Source organism: Rhinatrema bivittatum, chromosome 3 (assembly GCF_901001135.1).
Source record: "Rhinatrema bivittatum chromosome 3, aRhiBiv1.1, whole genome shotgun sequence".
Classification (NCBI taxonomy): Eukaryota; Metazoa; Chordata; class Amphibia; order Gymnophiona; family Rhinatrematidae; genus Rhinatrema; species Rhinatrema bivittatum.
Genome location: NC_042617.1, coordinates 514,950,860 through 514,970,243, shown reverse-complemented (window position 1 = coordinate 514,970,243; position 19,384 = coordinate 514,950,860). Strand labels below are relative to the sequence as shown.

Sequence of the window (19,384 nt, the reverse complement as noted above, 5' to 3'; positions counted from 1 at the left end):
TAATGGTGGGGAGGAGGGTTCACAAACTTTCTCCTCTCTCTCATTCACGCACATATGCTCCCTCTTTCACACACATGCCCATTCACTCCTTTTCTCATGCATGCTCTTTCTTGCGTGCACACACACATAAAGCTCCTATCTCATTCACTTAGGCTCTCTCACACACACATGCTCCTACGACCTCTCCATATTGTTTTGCTGGAGTCTGCAGGGGACCTGTGGTCTGCTTTCTCAAGCTTCTGACAGCCCTGCATCCTCCACTTTTCAACCGCTGGTGGCTCAGCAGCCTCCTTCAGTCTTCAGCCATTGGTGCGAAGGAATGTGCCAGCGACCTCTCAGGCCTCTTGTTTTGCTGCTGCCATGGAATGGGTTCTAGTGGCAGCCTGTTGGGTCTCTTCTTTGCAGGGGCTTTTTCTTTCTGCTTCCACAGCTTGTGGACCCCCTGTTATGGTCTGGTCTGGACCCCTGGAGGTACATGGACCACTGCCATAGAAGCTTCCAGAGAACAGGACCATGGGTGCCACCACAGGAAGCTTTCCTAGAACTTGCCTGAAAAACATCAGGCAGTACAAGTCTGATGGGCTCCAGAGCAACTAAAAGATTAGGCTACCGAATAGGGGGCAACCATTTCAAGGAAACAGAGTAGATCGCTCTCACCAATAGGGGTCAGTTGCAGCAATACTATGAAGATGGACCTGTATTAAAAAGACAAATGAATCTTGGAGATTATTCAACAAGGATATACTCCTTGAATTGTGTACCAATTTCAAATGTCTTTATCTTGTCCCCCAGTAGATCCTTAAAGAAGGTGGCCATTCAAGCAGCAATATACAGATGCCTCCAATTGGAGGCCATGGTGCTGGTCCCAGCATTGCAAATAGGAAAAGGCAGATATGCCAGCTATTTTGTCCCAAAGAGGGAACATTTTGATCCATTTTAGACCTGAAGATAATCACCAGTCACTAAGGGTTTTGCACTTCCTCATAGAAACCTTGAGGTTTGTGCATGTGGAAATAAAAGGAGCATTCCTGTCATTTCTAGATCTGTCTGAGGTATACCTTTACATCCCCATCAGAGAAGAACATCAAAGGTTCCTATGTTTCCCAGTGTTAGGAAAGCATCATCAATTCAAGGCTCTACTGTTTGGGCTAGCCACAGCACTGTGAACAGTCAGTCGATGGTGGTAGTAGCAGCCTTTCTCTGCAAGAAAGGTATTTTGGTGCACCCATACCTTGATTGGATCAGGGCTGAAACCTTCCAGGAAAATTTCAGGTGACCCGAAGGATCATACAGGTTCTGCAAGACCTAGGCTGCGTGGTGAACCCTTCCAATCATTGGTATACCTAAGAGCACAATTCAAGACAAGGGCAGGGAGTCATATTTGTAGGTACTGCAGTTGGAGGTGGTGCCTTGGGCAAGGGCTTATATGTGCCGCTTACGAAAGGTGGTCCTGTCTAAATGCCACCACAGAATCAGGAATTCATTGTGATACTTCCCATCACACGACGGGCCAGGAAGAGTCTGGCGTGGTGGTTAGTCACAGCCAGTTTGGAAGTAGAGGTCAGCATGGAATCCCTGGACTGGGTCACAGTAACAAGACACAAGCAGGACAGGATAGGGAGGCCTGGATTAAGCTTCAGTGACCATTTCAAAAAGTTTGTCTAAAGCCATGTTAAGATCTTTCCTAAATCTCTTCAAGTTATCCTGCAGTCATAGCTCTTGAGGCAGTTTGTTTCAGATGGACGGCCCAGCAATAGAAATTGCACGTGCCCTGATTTTGCTTAAATGTGCAGACCTTACTGTTGGAACTGTCAAGAGGGCTTTATTGGCAGACCTTAGATTGCATTGAGGGATATGTAGTTTTATAGTAGAATTTAACCAGGCAGACATATCACTATATAATATTTTATGAATAATGCATAAAGTTTTAAGTTCTACTTTCTACTGGCAACCAATGTGAGTCCTTTAAAATTGGAGTGATATGGTGGCTAGAGCAGTGAGCTATGAACCAGTAGACTAGGGTTCAAGTCTGCTGTCGCTCCTTGTGACCTTGGGCAAGTCACTTTACCCTCCATTGCCTCAGGTATAAAACTTAGATTGTAAGCCCTCTGGGGATAGGAAAACCTACAGTACCTGAATGTAAACCGATGTGATATCTCAGATCGAATGTTGGTATATAGAAATAATAAATAAATAGTATTTGAAAGAATGCGAGCTGCAGTATTTTGAAGGACCTGTAAAGGGCGTAGTGTCTCTTTTGGAAGTCCTAGCATTGTGGAGTTGCAGTAATCAAGTCGGGTTAATAGCAAAGCTTGGAGTATTGTTCTAAAGTTTTTCCTTGAAAGGATTGTTTTCAACCGTTTTAGCATCATCAATTTGCTAAACCCCTCTTTAACTTTCTTAGAAATATGAGCTTTAAAATTTAGTTCATAATCTATGATTATTCCCAGGTTCCTAGTTGTATCTACTAATATGTAGCTGGTTACATCATTAAGCGTGTCAGCTTTCTTTTCTGAGTTCACGTTTTTTCGGTCTAAAACCATAAAAACAGACTTCACTAGGTTTAAAATAAATTTCATTTGTGTTAAAAGTTTAATAATTTTAAGATGTCTACTAATTTAAAGGTAGCATTTAAACCATTTTCAACTGGAAATAAAATCTGAATGTCTGCATAAATAAAATTTAGGCTAAGACCAGTTAAAAGGTGACACAGTGGAAGTAAATATTAAAAAGGGTAGCTGATAACACGGAGCCTTGTGGTACTCCTGTCTTTAAAATTTTCTCAAAAACAACATCTTTAATTTTTACTGTGAAAATCCGGTTTTCTAAAAAAGATGTAAACCATTTCAGAGTGGTTTTGGTTAAACCTATGTCCTGTAGTCCATCAAGAAGAGTTTGATCCACCGTATCAAAGGCGGCAGATAAATCCAAAAGGACAAGTAGATAACTCTGTCCGTTGTCGAAACCTCTGAGAATATTGTCAGATAATGAAAGTAAGAGTTTCAGTACTATGTAATTTCCTAAAACCGTGTTGCGATGGATATAAAATCTCGTTCAGTTCTAGATATTCAGTTGTTTGACTACTTTTTCGATTAATTTTGCTGAAAACTGTAAATTTGAGATCTGCCTGTAATTTTTTAAGTCAGTATTATCTAGATCTTTTTGTTTCAATATTGGTTTTACAATTGCGTTTTTAACATCTGATACAGTGTCCCTTTTTACAAAGGATTGGTTTACTACTAAGGTTAAAAACGGAGTTATAATTTCAGAACATTGAGTGCAATAGTATGAATTACATCTAGGGGATGATTAGCGGGATTTAGTTTCCTTTGCAGGCTTTCTATTTCCTTTACGGAGCCTATATAGGGAAGAAGGATATCAGTGCAAACTCTTGCTCCCCTACCAGAAGAGGAGGTAATACCACATATCTGAACTGATCTGGCAGAACTCAAGGAAAGAAAATTAGCAGGTAGGAACCTAATTTCACTTTCTAAGAAATTATCATTCCATAGGGAATCCAGCTAACTGATTGTGGGGCCAGATGAACCCAAGGGTACTTATGGGGAGGGGGAGGCTTTCGTACATCCGGTCCTCCTTGAAGTAATGTACACACTCACATAAGAGTTCAGTCTGAAGGTTAGTAATATCTAATGGGTTCTTGTTTTTCTTTTTGTTTTTCAGAAACATGAAAACAAGAAGCGAAGGTATGTTTAACATGTTATATGTTTAGAGGATAATTTTCTAACTGTACGTTAGGGTGAAGTTGTGTGTAACTTTTTGTATGCACAGACTTTAGCCCAATTTTCAAAGTGACCTTTGCACATAAGCTGAAAATGCTCAGGTATTTGGTCCAGTATGAACACAGAATAACTCGCACCAAGTTACATCTGCTCTTTAGAAGTCACAAACTGTGCAGGTTAACTTAAACATGTGCTTTTTAAAATCAGTGTGTACACATAAATACCAACTCTGCCCTCCTCCTCCCAGTTTACATAAAAGTATCTGCTGAATGCATCTACTTTTAAATGCACTGAGCCCAAGGATATTTTATTATGGCCATTTATGTGCATAAAACCATGATTTATGTGCATTAATGAATTTAAAATAAGACTTAATAGGGGTCATTGCATTCCAAATTTCAAAATTTCTGCCCTTTTCAATAGATGCAGGTTGGTGGTAAGGAGGGTATGGTGTGCAGAAGATGTCTTATTGACTGCTTTTATCAGTTCCTGATTTACGTTTTAACTATGGTTATCTAGGAATTGGGCCACTTCAATAAAAGCTCTCCTTGGGTGGCAGTTAAGATATGGCATCCTGCACAGAACCAAATATGTGTTTTGCTTCAACAGATGGGCACTACTGCTTTAGCTGGTCAATGTACAACTGTATTTCTCCTGGAAACTTGTACTTTGAAGAAAAGTCTTTTATTACTCAAGATTAAAAGAAACCCACACCAAAGCAGAAATGCATTTCTCACCGGACAAGCAGGATGGTAGTCCTCACATATGGGTGACATCAGGATGGAGCCCAATCACGAACACTTTTGTCAAAGTTTCCAGAACTTTGACTAGCACCTACTGGGCATGCCCAGCACAGCACCAACCCTGCAGCTAGCAGGGGTCCCCCTTCAGTCTTCTTTTTTTCCATGCAGCAGTAGCCACACGGGTTAAGGAGCTCTTCAGAGATTCCTGACAGGAATTTTTCCTCACGGAACTTGCTCTGTGGTCAAACGGTAAATTTTTTTTACCTGCTTACGGTCTATTCCTGTCGAGTTTTTCTCTTGCAACCTACCTACCATCGACTGCACCGTGGCTAAATTTTGTCGAGGCCATGGCATCTGGTTTCCGTTGGTGCCCTGACGGCACTCTAACATTGTCCATCACTGACCCTCACATGGTCTGTGATGTTTGGGGTTCGACCATGATGTTCTTACTTGCACCAAATGTGCCCAAATGACACCAAAGGGTCGCAAGGCTAGGCTGGAGAAGATGGGACTTCTCTTTCGGCCAAAAACCCCGACGCCATTGATAGCTTCGTCGTCTGAACCAGTACCGTCTACTTCGCGCCAGCACCGGGAAACTGCTGCTGCCCACCGGTTTCTATGACTCCGCAGGTGTCGACACCCCCCCCCCCCTCCTCAGTTCCTCCTCAGGAGAAAGACAGAGGGAAACATAGACACCACCACCATAAAGTTAAAGTTCAAGCCACCGATACAGGCAAGCCCTCTGCATCAACGTCGTCTGAGTCACCGACAAAAGTCCCGAACAGAAAAGGCCCCATCCTCTTCTGTCTCTGGGTCACCGAGGCGTTCCCCACCTGGACAGGTGCCGGGATCCACGATTCCACCTTCACCGGTGGACCCTCCGGCTACACCAGTGCTGCCTCCTACTCCGGAACCAGGTATCCATGCCCCAGGTTTCCATGAGGAATTGGATCGGATGATCCAAGAGGCCATCGGAAAAGCACTCCAGGGGTTCAAACCTCCATCGATGCCGGTTCCCAAGCCAGCCACCGATCCGATATCCATGGTGCTTGCACCGCTATTGGTAAGAATGGACAAGTTAATCGGTGCCCTTCCCCTGGTGCATCAGAGAGAACCGATGGCCCCGATTCCTTCCTCACCAATACCCTTGTCATCTGAAGAAGAATCACAGATCTCCATTCCGCCCTCCTGAGTGCTACCACAGACACATCCATCAAAGTCACAGATTCCATTGATGCCTCCATCGATGGCTAGGACCGGACCTTCCGGAATAAGTTACTCCCTTCTGATGAAACATATGGGAGCTGGTGATGAGCCATACAATCCCTGGACCGATGATTCGTCCCAAGATTCAGACGATCTGCCTTCACAGCCCTCTCCTCCTGATGAAAGGAAGCATTCTCCTCCAGAGGACTTGTCCTTTATCAACTTTGTTAAAGAAATGTCTGAAACAGTTCATTCCAGCTTCAGACTGAAGAGGACTCTAGGCATCAGATGTTACAACTTCTCCAGTTTCTCGATGCTCCTAAAGAAATCATGTCTATCCCTATTCATGACATCCTTTTGGACCATTTAAAGAGAAATTGGGAGCACCCTGGCTCTGTGGCACCTATTAACCATAAGGCAGATGCCACCTATCTAGTTCAGCCAGCCCCTGGCTTCCATAGAGCTCAACTAGATCATCATTCAGTAGTAGTGGAGTCAGCCCAGAAGAGGGCACGACGCTCCAAACCCCACTCTTCCATTCCCCCAGGAAAGGAACAGAAATTTCTTGATGCGTTTGGAAGATGAGTATTTCATGGGTCAATGCTCATCTCTCGCATTGCTTCCTATCAATTGTACATGACCCACTACAATAGGGCCCTCTTTACAAAAACTCAGGAATTTGCTGAAGCCTTACCTCTGCAATTCCAGGACCAACTTCATGCTCTAGCTCAAAAGGGTCTAGATTCTGCCAAACATGAAGCACGTTCGGCAAATGACATCTGCGACACCGCCTCCAGAATTTTGGCTGCAGGAATTATTGCGAGAAAATGGGCCTGGCTAAAGTCTTCAGACCTCAGACCAGAAATACAGGACAGGTTAGCTGTCTTGCCCTGTGCTGGGGATAATCTTTTTCGGAGAAAAGATTCAAGAAGCAGTGACGCAGCTCAAGGACCACCAAGAGACTCTGCGCCAGCTCTCCTTACTACCTTCTGATCTCTCTTCCTCTTCCAAACGTTCATTTAGAAGAGACTCCGAGACAATTCTACTGGCAAAGGAGATTCTATCCCCCAGCGTCCAGGGCTCGAGGTTCTAAGCCTTACCAAAAATGCCAATCCAAGTAACCTCGAGTACAGAAGTCACAGCCAGCCTCCCAGCCAGGTCCAGTGTCTGGCTTTTGACTTCTTCCTGGAGAGCAGTACCCAGCCTCCACTTCAAACTATTCCCATCAGAGGCCGGTTGTGCCACTTCTCCAAACCATGGCATACAATCACCACAGATCAGTGGGTACTCGCTGTAATAACCCAAGGTTACCACCTCAACTTTTTCTCTTTTCCACCAGATTCCCCACCTCTGCTGACACAGGGAACATCTGACCACTCACTGCTCCTAGAGCAGGAGGTCTCCCTCCTCCAGTCCCAAGCATTAGAGCCAGTGCCCCTCACCCAACAGGGGCAGGGTTTCTATTCCCGGTATTTCCTGATACCAAAAAAGTCAGGTGGTGTTAGCCCAATATTGGACTTGCACCTTAAACAAATACCTTCAAAGAGAAAAGTTCAAAATGGTGACCTTGGGTTCTCTTCTTCCCCTTCTCCAAAGGGAAGATTGGCACTGCTCTCTAGACCTCCAGGATGCCTACACACGCATTTCCATTTCTGTCACATCGCAGATTCCTGTGGTTCCTAGTAGGCCCAAAACACTTCCATTATCGAGTGTTACCATTCGGCCTAGCATCTGCCCCACGAGTCTTCACTCATAGTTGTAGCTGCTTTTCTCAGGGATAGACATGGACACTGACTCCTATCTAGACGATTGGTTGATCAAGGGCTCCTACTCAGCAAACTGCACTGACGTCTCTACATCTCATGTGCCATACCCTGATCTCCCTAGGGTTTCTCATAAACTATCCAAAATCCAGGCTAGTTCCCTCTCAAACCCTATCATTCATAGGGGCCGACTTAGACACTCTAAAAGCGAAAACCTTTCTACCTCAGGATCGAGCTTTCACTCACCTCTCTGGCCCATCGACTGCAGTCTCGACAACACTCAACTGCATGTCATTTTCTGATCTTACTGGGTCATATGGCCTCCTCGGTGCATGTCACTCCCATGGCCCGCCTGGCCATGAGAGTAATGCAGTGGATTAAGTCTTCTCAGCCAATGTCCACCATTGTCCACATCTCCAACCAGCTCTGCTTATCACTGGCTTGGTGGATAAATGTTCTGTTATTGATCTAATGCCTGATGGGAGGAGCAATCAGATAGTAGTTAGCAATCTGTTCGGGATCTGTAGTTATATATGAGAGTTGAGGGTGGATCCTTGGACCAGTGGCAGATGACCACACCCCCTGGGGATGATCCCGAGAGGGACTACCGGTCAGGCTCAGTTAGGAGACACACACTAGTTCTTTTATTAGACAGGATTCTGAACCACCAGAGATGGCAGTAGTGAGCTGGTAAGCCCAGCAAGGCTGTAGTCCCTCAGATACTGGAACAGCTGAAGAGAGACTGACATATATATAGTGAGTAGGCAGGGTATGCAGATGGTCCTCTTTGCACACATTTACTAAGCATTATCACTTGGACGTTAAGGCCTCTGAGGCGTCCTTCGGTGCAAGTGTTCTACGTGCGGGTCTTTTGGGTTCCTGCCCAGTGTAGGGTGACTTGGGTACATCCCACTTCTCTGGACTGATCCTTGTACGTATAGGGAAAAGAAAATTGGTTCTTACCTGTTACCGAAAGACTGTTGGCTACAATTTGCCTAGTTTTTTTCATAGAGCTCCTTTTTTGCAGAATGATTGTTCGAGCAGTTTTTTTCTAACAGTTTATGTACTCATGTTTCCTTGGGGTGAAGTGGGGGACAGTGGTTTTTGGTCACCCGATAGTATTGGTTGTTTGGCTTGGGTACAGGTCAATACTGAGGAACTGCAAGTGGCACTCTCATTATGTAGTAGTGCCCAAAGTTCTAATTGTTCTCTGACTCCACCTGCTGGTAGGGATACACAACCCACTTCTCTGGACTGATCCTTGGTACTATAGCAACAAAAATTAGCAGGTAAGAACCAATTTTCTTTTCACTGTGAATGTGCTTTAAAGAGGAGGAGAATCTTCATTTTGTGTAAATGATACAAAAGTTCCGTACCAGAACAAGTGAGACCGTATTACCCTGGTAGGGTGGCAACACCTGGAGCTCACCCAAAGGGCACAGCTGTGTCACAAAGGTGAGCAGTCTAAAGGTCTTGTGTTACTGCAAGGCTGACTTACTGTGTGGTGAAAATCAACTTAAAAATTTTTTTTTCTAAAACCAATGTAGCCATCTCATGTCCTCTCAACCACTTAATGGCACACACACTCACACCCTGCCTCAGGGACTGATTTCATAATCAGGAAAAGGAAATAGTATCTCTTGTTTGTAGATGTTGACTCTCTGTAATAAAGCACATCAAGTAAAAAGGTGTATACATTGGACATAGATATAGAAGATCTCACAATTTGCAATTTGAGTTCACTTGCTTAAAGCGTCGAAAGTTGAAGACTCTATCTAGCGGATTTGAAGGAAGAACTACTCATGTGCATTTTTAAATGTCCACTGTTGTCTTACGTTACTACAATGTCAAAACATAACTGTTCAGAATCAAGCAACATTTTTAAAGTGGTGTTGCTGATTTTGAATCGACATAGTGTACATAAGAAAATGCCATACTGGGTCAGACCAAGGGTCCATCAAGCCCAGCATCCTGTTTCCAACAGTGGCCAATCCAGGCCATAAGAACCTGGCAAGTACCCAAAAACTAAGTGTATGATGTCAGTATCTTAAATGTTGGAAGCAATATATAGACTATATTTTTGTCATATGGCGGGGATCAACATCTGCCCTGTTCCATCAGTGGCTCAATGCATTAAATCCACATCTTAAATTTACAATCAATTTCTATCAACATCGGATTGCATTTTTGGACATTCTTATTACAAAACAGCATGATACTCTGAATACCAGCATATACTGCAAACCTAATGAACGCAACAACCTTTTGAAATTTGACAGTTTTCACCCCACCAGTTTTAAGACCAATCTTCCAGTTGGCCAATTTCTACGATTATGCCGATTGTGTTCTGAAACTACGGATTTTAAAATCAAAGCCAAACAAATGGCTGAAATATTTCTTCAACGTGGATACCCTCTATCATTAATAAAAACTGCATATAAATGGGCTTTATATTCTAATAGACTATTTTTTCAAATAAAAATTCCACGGGGGATTTGAACTGTCAAACAATGGTATTGCGACATACCACAGCATTGGCATCAATTTGCCGAGCTCTTCATTAACATTGATTACCTTACAAAAAGTTCATCCTATATTTCATTCTCCTCTGTGGTTCGCTTATTCACGAGGATTAAACCTCTGAAATCATGTTGTACATTCAGCCTTCTACAATACCTCAAGGGAAATGGCTTATAATGCAGAGCCTTGCAGTGTGATATCTGTTTGAAAAGCCCTAGCACTTCTATCGGATCAGCTTTGGGATGTGATTTCTCCTTACTATCAGTTTACTTGAAAGATTTCTTTTGTAGTGTATTTGATAATGTGCCCCTGCAACTTAAGGTATGTATGACCAAACATAAGATTAGAACTAGTCTAATAGAGCACTATAGCTGCCTCAAGATGGGCAAGATCGAGGCTCCTTTGGTTTCTCACTTTTCTGATTTGCAGCATAACTTTGAAGATAGCCAATGGACCATTCTAGAATTTATACCCTCGCATTGGCGTGGAGGTGATTGGATAAAAAAAAATGAAACTGTGTGAACAGTGGATTTTTCACCTCCAAACTTACTCCCAGTGGATTGACCTGTGAAATTTAAATGGCCGATATTTTTTTAAACACCACTTAAGTGTTGCTTTATTCTGAACAGTTATGTTTTTTTGACAGCTGACGTTGTGATGTAAGACGTCAGTGTACATTTAAAAAAGCACAAGCGTAGTTCAAGTCTGCTAGCGTCTTCAAGTACACTTTCAGCACTCTAAGCAAATGGGCTCAGTTTGCATATTGTGAGCGTATATTGAAAAGATCTATATCTGTGTCCCCTGTATGCACCTTTTCACTTGTTTTAATTGATGTGCTTTGTTAGTAAACATCTATAAATAAGAGAGAGTTCCTTTTCCTGATTGTGAAATACATTGACAGCCCCTGAGGCAGCGAATGTGAAACGTGATATCGTGTCGGGCTTTGCCTAAATGGGGGAAGTATCTTGTTTTTTTTACTTTAAATTTAAAAGTTATTAAAAAAACAAAACATTTTTTAGTATGCCTTTTGGACCTATAATTAAAGTGGACCCCAACGCAGTGAAAAAAACTGGAAAACTTAGTGGTCCCAGTATCCACAGAGGGTGGTTTGATCTGTATAAGAAATGCTTAATCATTATATATAGATTTCCTCTCTGAATATTAATGATTTAAACCAAATTGCAATTATGTTTTGCTTTAACTATATTGGATATCATCTGCACATATTGATTATTTATAGTGTGATCTAATTAAACTTTGCCACGCTGCATCAAAAATACAAACAAGTGACCACCTACACACATACTTTATGAAATTTCCAAATGTACTTTTCAAAGAGGTAACTCGCATACATCTCCCATGTTTATCTTCTCATGTGCATTCCAACGTAACATCGCCTTTAAAAATTTCATCACATAACTATCTCACAAAATCTACCCTCTCAATTTCCTGATTAAGGCCTTTAGATTTTGAAGTATTCCAATGAAAAATAATCATGTTGTATAAGAGGATGGGACAAATCTCCCCAATATTTTGAAGTCATCTGACAAACATTCTATTGATAACTTAAAATTCTTTAATAGCTAATCAATGCGCTAACAAGTACCTGCATTTTTTTTCAGTGTGTAAGCAACTTCTGTGCACCAAAATCCATATACTGATCTGGCACTTTGTCCAATGTAGAGCAAATTGCATGGGCACACAATAACATATACCACTTGAGACGTCAATCAAAATGGCCAGGCAATTGATAAAGTTCATCTTTATATATTTCAGATGTGGCTTCTGCAAATAATCTGCATTAATTCTCTTGCAATACTTGATCTGGATGAAGTTAAGCAATCACGCACGCGTCTCCCCTACTTAAGTGCACAAATAAGTGGTTCATTTAAAATCTCATTGCCAGTGTCCATGTATAATATCCTTAATACCCGAAAACCTAGAGCAGAGCTTTCCAAAGTGTGTGTTGCGACACTTTAGTGTGTCACCTGAGGTGTATCGCGGCCGCCGGTGGACCTCATCCCACTGGCGGCTGAGCAGTTAAGTTTCGCTGGGCTGTGCTGTGTGCCGGAGACACACAGCAGGAAGATCGGCAGGGCCGTGAGAAAAAGGTTACGTCGAAATGTGCAGATGCTCCTCCTCCATCCTGCCCACGCAGCCCCGGAAGAAAAATGTTGCCGGAGCTGCACGGGCAGGAAGGAGGCGGAGCATCAGCTGCGTGCAGAAGAGGAGCAGTGGGCTGAGGAGAGGAGGAGGCCCAGTAGCAGGGTCCCCACTGCGGATCGACCCACGAAGAACAGGGCCGCTGCAGAGCCCATCCTGCAGCGACCCGTGAAGAGGAGCCCAGAGGTAAGAGAGGCTGAGGGCCCAGAGTGCGTGTATGAGATGAGTTGAGAGATTGTGTGCGGGAGTGAGGACCTGAATGTTTGCAGAGACAGCATGTGAAAGCCTGTGTGTGTGTGTGACAGCATGTGCCAGTGAGAGCCTGTGTGTATGAATGATTGTATGAGAGAGCATGTGACAGTCTGTTCTTGAGCAAGACAGCATGTGGGAGTGAGAGAGCCTGGGTGTGTCAGACAGCATGTGCAAGAGAGAGACTGTGTATGAATGATTGTATGAGAGAGAGCATGTGAGAGCTTGTGTGTGTATGAGAGAGGGAAAGCATGTGAGAATGAGAACCTGACTGTATGGTTGAGGGAAGAAGATAGATGGAGAGAAAAGAAATAGAAAAAAAAGACAATATGAAAGACAAAAGAAAATGGGGGAGAGAGGTTCTGGAAGCCAAATTTAGGATTTTAGGTAGGAAACTGAAATCCAGAACCTCCAGGGTGGCATTCTCTGAAATGCTTCCTGTTCCACGTGCAGGTCCCCAGAGGCAGGCAGAGCTCCAGAGTTTCAATGTGTGGATGAGATGATGGTGCAGGGAAGAGGGATTCAGCTTTGTAAGGAACTGGGGAAACATTTGGGGAAAGGGGAGACTTTTCCGAAAGGATGGGCTCCACCTTAACCAGAGTGGAACCAAGCTGCTGGCACTAACTTTCAAAAAGGAGAGAGCAGCTTTTAAACTAGAACAAGGGGGAAAGCCGACAGTCACTCAGCAGTGCATAGTTCGGAGAAATGTATCCTTGAAGGATACTAATGAAACAGGAGAGTTAGGGCATCCCGACAGAGAGGTTCCATTAAATGCAAACATAGTTCATATACCTATATGTAAAAAATCACCAAAGCTAATGATTTCCAAATTATCCCAAACAACTGAAAAGCAGGTTGTTTAAAACAAGCAAAAACCACATTTTAAAATGTCTATGCCAATGCCAGAAGTCTAAGTAGTAAGATGGGAGAGTTAGAGTGTATAGCAGCAAATGATGAGATTGACATAATTGGCATCACAGAGACTTGGTGGAAGGAGGATAACCAATGGGACAGTACTATAACAGGGTACAAATTATATCGCAATGATAGGGAGGATCAACTTGGTGGGGGTGTGGCACTTTATGTCCGGGAGGGTATAGAGTCCAACAGGATAAAGATCATACAAGAGACTAAATGCTCAGTAGAATCTATATGGGTAGAAATCCCATGTGTGTTGGGTAAGAGTATAGTGATAGGAGTATACTACCGTCCACCTGGGCAAAATGGTGAGACAGATGATGAAATGCTAAGAGAAATCAGGGAAGCAAACCAACTTGGCAGTGCAATAATAATGGGAGATTTCAATTACCCCAATATTGACTGGGTAAATGTAACATCAGGACTTGCTAGAGACATAAAGTTCCAGGATGTAATAAATGATTGCTTCATGGAGCAATTGGTTCAGGAACCAACAAGAGGGAGCTATTTTAGATTTAATTCTTAGTGGAACGCAAGATTTGGTGAGAGAAGTAATGGTGGTGGGGCCACTTGGCAACAGTGATCATAACATGATCAAATTTAAACTAATAACTGGAAGGGGGACAATAAGTAAATCTGCAGCTCTAACACTAAATTTTAAAAAGGGAAACTTTGATAAAATGAGAAAAATAGTTAGAAAAAAACTGAAAGGTGCAGCTGCAAAGGTTAAGTGTTCAACAGGCATGGACATGGTTTAAAAATACAATCCTAGAGGCGCAGTCCATATGTATTCCGCGCATTAAGAAAGCTGGAAGGAAGGCAAAACGATTACCGTCATGGTTAAAAGGTGAGGTGAAAGAGGCTATTTTAGCCCAAAAAAATCCTTCAAAAACTGGAAGAAGGATCCATCTGAAGAAAATAGGATAAAACATAAGCATTGTCAAGCCAAATGTAAAACACTGATAAGACAGGCAAAGAGAGAATTTGAAATGAAACTGGCCATAGAGGCAAAAACTCATAATAAAAAACTTTTTAAAATATATCCAAAGCAAGAAACCTGTGAGGGAGTCGGTTGGACCATTAGATGACAGAGGGGTTAAAGGGGCTCTTAGGGAAGATAAGGCCATTGCAGAAAGACTAAATGAATTCTTTGCCTCCGTGTTTACTAATGAGGATGTTGGGGAATACCAGTTCCGGAGATGGTTTTCAGGGGTGATGAGTCAGACGAACTCAACGTAATCACTGTGAACCTGGAAGATGTAGTAGGCCAGATTGACAAACTAAAGAGTAGCAAATCACCTGGACCGGATGGTATGCATCCTAAGGTTCTGAAGGAACTAAAAAATGAAATTTCTGATCTATTAGTTAAAATTTGTAACCTATCATTAAAATCATCCATTGTACCTGAAGACTGGAGGGTGGCCAATGTAACCCCAATATTTAAAAAAAGGTTCCAGGGGCGATCCAGGTAACTATAGACCAGTGAGCCTGACTTCAGTGCTGGGAAAAATAGTGGAAACTATTCTCAAGAACAAAATTGTAAAACATATAGAAAGACATGATTTAATGGAACATAGCCAACATGGATTTACCCAAGGGAAGTCTTGCCTAACAAATCTGCTTCATTTTTTTGAAGGGGTTAAACATGTGGATAAAGGTGAACCGGTAGATGTAGTGTATTTGGATTTTCAGAAGGCGTTTGACAAAGTCCCTCATGAGAGGCTTCTACGAAAACTAAAAAGTCATGGGATAGGAGGCGATGTCCTTTCGTGGATTACAAGCTGGTTAAAAGACAGGAAACAGAGAGTAGGATTAAATGGTCAATTTTCTCAGTGGAAAAGGGTAAACAGTGTAGTGCCTCAGGGATCTGTACTTGGACCGGTGCTTTTCAATATATATATAAATGATCTGGAAAGGAATACAAGTGAGGTTATCAAATTTGCAGATACAAAATTATTCAGAGTAGTTAAATCACAAGCAGACTGTGATACATTGCAGGAGGACCTTGCAAGACTTGAAGATTGGGCATCGAAATGGCGAAATTTAATGTGGACAAGTGCAAGGTGTTGCATATAGGGAAAAATAACCGTTGCTGTAGTTACACGGTTAGGTTCCATATTAGGAGCTACCACCCAGGAAAATGATCTAGGCATTATAGTGGATAATACTTTAAAATCGTCAGCTCAGTGTGCTGCAGCAGTCAAAAAAGCAAATAGAATGTTAGGAATTATTAGGAAGGGAATGGTTAATAGAACGGAAAATGTCATAATGCCTCTATATCGCTCCATGGTGAGACCACACCTTGAATACTGTGTACAATTCTGGTCGCCGCATCTCAAAAAAGATAGTTGCGATGGAGAAGGTACAGAGAAGGGCAACCAAAATGATAAAGGGGATGGAACAGCTTCCCTATGAGGAAAGGCTGAAGAGGTTAGGGCTGTTCAGCTTGGAGAAGAGATGGCTGAGGGGGGATATGATAGAGGTCTTTAAGATCATGAGAGGTCTTGAATGAGTAGATGTGACTTGGTTATTTTCACTTTCGAATAATAGGACTAGGGGACATTCCATGAAGTTAGCAAGTAGCACATTTAAGACTAATCGGAGAAAATTCTTTTTCACTCAACTCACAATAAAGCTCTGGAATTTGTTGCCAGAGGAGTTAGTGCAGTTAGTGTAGCTGGGTTCAAAAAAGGTTTGGATAAGTTCTTGGATGAGAAGTCCAATAATGGCTATTAATCAATTTTACTTAGGGAATAGCCACTGCTATTAATTGCATCAGTAGCATGGGATCTTCTTAGTGTTTGGGTAATTGCCAGGTTCTTGTGGCCTGGTTTTGGCCTCTGTTGGAAACAGGATGCTGGGCTTGATGGACCCTTGGTCTGACCCAGCATGGCAATTTCTTATGTTCTTATGAATTGGCAAAAAAATAAGAAAGGGGAGGTGGAACAAAAAAGCCTGTGACCAACCGATTAGAAAACTAAGATCAGACAGCAAAGGTAAAAAAAAAAATTACTTTACTGATTGGCACATGTAATCTTTGGTAATGTGCAAGAGTAGCACTTTCTCTATGCGGATCTCACAATGTACGAGATCAACATGGAGGAAGTTGAAACCCACGGGGCCTGCACAGAGGAGGCAGCAGAATGGGCTTCAGTGCCAATAGCAGCAATCAGCGCCTCCCAAATAGCCATGCGGCATCAGTGACAGTGGCAGCAGAGGAATGAGAGAGGCTCCGAGGTTGCTGGCAAAAGAGAGAGAGGGGGTCTGCCTTTAGTGTGCATGTATATGAATGGGAGTCTGCCTGGGGGTGTATTTGTGTGAATACATGGGTGCCTGCCTGAGGGTGTGTCTGTGTATGAGAATGTATGGGTGTCTTCCTGGGGTTTGTATGTGTGAGAATAGGTGCCTGCCTGTGTGTGTGTGTGTGAGAATGAATGTGTGCATGCCTGGGGGATGGTGAGGGAGTGGTGTGAAAATGAATGGGAGCCTGCCTGGGGGTCAGTTTTCAGTGTGTGAGTGACTGGGAGCTTGCCTGGTTGTGTGTGTTTGTGTGAGAATGATTGGGAACTTGCCTGGGTGTGTGTGTTTGTGTGTATGTGAGGGAGCCAGAGAGAGTGAGAGCATGAGTGTGTATGAGAAAATCCAGGGGAGTAAGAGTTTGTGTGGGGGGGGGGGGGTGTGTGTGTGGAGGGGGGAGAGAGTGTCTTAGAGCCTGAGAGTGTCAGTGTCTGTGAGAGCGAGAAGTTATGGTGGGTATAAGAGCATGAATATGTATGTATGCGACAGTGTATGTGTGAGAGAGAATGGACATGTGAGTGTGTGTGAGAGGATAACCTCCTAATCCTTGACAATATCAGGGTGACTGGAAATCAAGAGCTCCCACGTATGGATAGCAGGGGCTTTTTAAAATCCTTATTAGTTTTAATTATTGGGTGGTGTTTGATATGTGCTGTTTAAATATTTTATTGGTATTTGGGAAATTGTAAAAAATGTATATGATTTTAATAGAAATTCTATTTATCAGTTTTAAAATATTCTTTTATTAGTATGGTTTTACTATTATAACTGATGCTTTGTTTCTTGATTTTATTTGTTTTGAGGAATGGTGGTTCTGTTTTTCCATTGTTAATACACAGTCTGGCTTCTTGGGGTTTCCATTTCAGTTTTTGTCTAATTTGTGTTCCTTTATTTTGTATTCTGTGTTTGGTGAGGGTCTGTCTCTGCTCTGTGTGTGTGACCATGATGAGAGATTCTGCTAGCATAGGGATCTATAGCAATCGGGTTTGTTTTGTTTCCTCAGTAGGTGGTGTATTGGTATTCTAAGACCCAGTGTAATATTTACCCATGCTTTTTCACAGGTAGGGTTATTGTTGTTAGAGTGCTTGGTGTTATTACTGTTATGTTATGATGGGATTGCAGTATAGATTTTGAGTATCTTTTTTGTGAGGTTTTGTGTTAGTTCACAATGTGCCTGGCAGTGGAAGGTGTTTGTGCTGCTGTTACTGTGAGGTGACACCAGAATTTGAAAATATTTTTTTGTATGATGAGCTGTAAGGGAAACATCCAAGCTCCATTGTTTGGGGGAATTTCAGTGGATGCACAGAGTTACAGAACTGGAGGTGCAGGATTTATATTGACATTCTGTCCCTTCCTATAAATTCCAGACTTCACTCTCATAGCCATATAGAATTAGTTGAATGAGGCTATCAAATAATTTTATAGTGTGAAACTGGCCAGCTTTTTAAAATTACGCAGAATACCCTTTGGACTTTCTTATTAACACCAAATATTCAAAAGCTGTGTTCATCCCATCAAGCTCATATAGCTCATTAAAGAGGTAAATTGAATAACACAATAACTGTTTTATTATTGTTGTTCATAAATTAGAACAATAACATTAATCTTGGAATATTATATATTTTTAATATAAATGAGAGGTTTTCACAAGATAGGTTATGTTGTGAAACATTTTATTATGTATATATTTAAGGAAACATACATAAATTGTCAAAATACATTTCGTTTGTTTAACCTGTAACCTCTGGTTTGCTAGACTGAATTACTGTCCTGAAATTGTTTGTCTAAAAAGTGTCACCAACATGAAAAGTTTGGAAAGCTCTGACCTAGAGTATTGGCTCGCACAAATAAAACCTGACAGGAAAGAGTTTTCTGAAGTCGGCAACAAATGGTTAGAAAATGCACATTTGCAGCCTGATTTTTAATTCCCCACACGCGTAAAAAATGGGGGTGACGCGCATGGCCGAACCTTGCGCATGTTGCACGCATCTTCAAAGGGGTCTAGCCACACATAACCCCTGTTACGCTCCGAAGTGCAGGGCCCAGATAAAGGGGGATGGGGCGGGGCTGGAGGCGGCCGGTAGAGCGGCCATTTGCCACTGTGCCAAGAAAGTGCACGCTTGGCACTCTGCCGGCGCACGGAACTTGCTACTGCTCCAGTTGAGGAGCAAAAGGTGTAAAAAAATAAACAAATTTGGGGGGTGGGGTGGATAGGGTAGGCATAGGGAGAGGGGAAGGGTAGGGAACTGGGGAAGGCCAGGATGCGTTGCTGCGTGAATTTTGCAGAACTGTACACACACCCCCTCCCCCATGCACACGTGGATTTCAAAATCCGACATGCATGTGGGCATGGCCCAACAATTTTAGAACATGCGCATACATGTGCGCACGCCAGCCTTTCAAAATCTACTCTACATTCTGCAAAATACCTGCAAATTAAAAATCTTTGTAAAAGATTTCAAGCTTGGAATTTGTACTTATCAACCGAGGCACATAATCTGCACAATTGTAAGAATTCACCGACAGGAATATTATTTTTAAGAGCACGAGGGTGAAAACTGGAATTATGGAGGAAGGTGATATCAGTGGCTTTCCTAAAAATTGGAGGAAAACTGACCATATCTCTTACAAATCATAAGATCCCAAAAATACTCATGCAGGGGTGGCTCAAGGCAATCTGCTGCCTGAGGCGGAGGATGAAATGTGCCCCCCCCCCACCAATGGCCCGGTGCAGGTGAAATCAGAGGGGGCAGGGGGAAGGCAATGGAGGGAGAAGTGACGTGCC

The 19,384-nt window shown here is 42.7% G+C and overlaps 1 protein-coding gene across 2 annotated transcripts in view; it reads left to right on the top strand.

Moving 5' to 3' along the window:
• The window catches only part of TRIM35 (tripartite motif containing 35), an 85,034-nt gene that overhangs the window by 51,161 nt on the left and 14,489 nt on the right, over positions 1-19,384 (top strand). For both annotated transcript variants that reach the window (XM_029596204.1, XM_029596205.1), the window contains one exon: positions 3,682-3,704. In XM_029596204.1, coding sequence (XP_029452064.1) covers positions 3,682-3,704 — 23 coding nt within the window. The remainder of the gene's footprint in view (positions 1-3,681; positions 3,705-19,384) is intronic.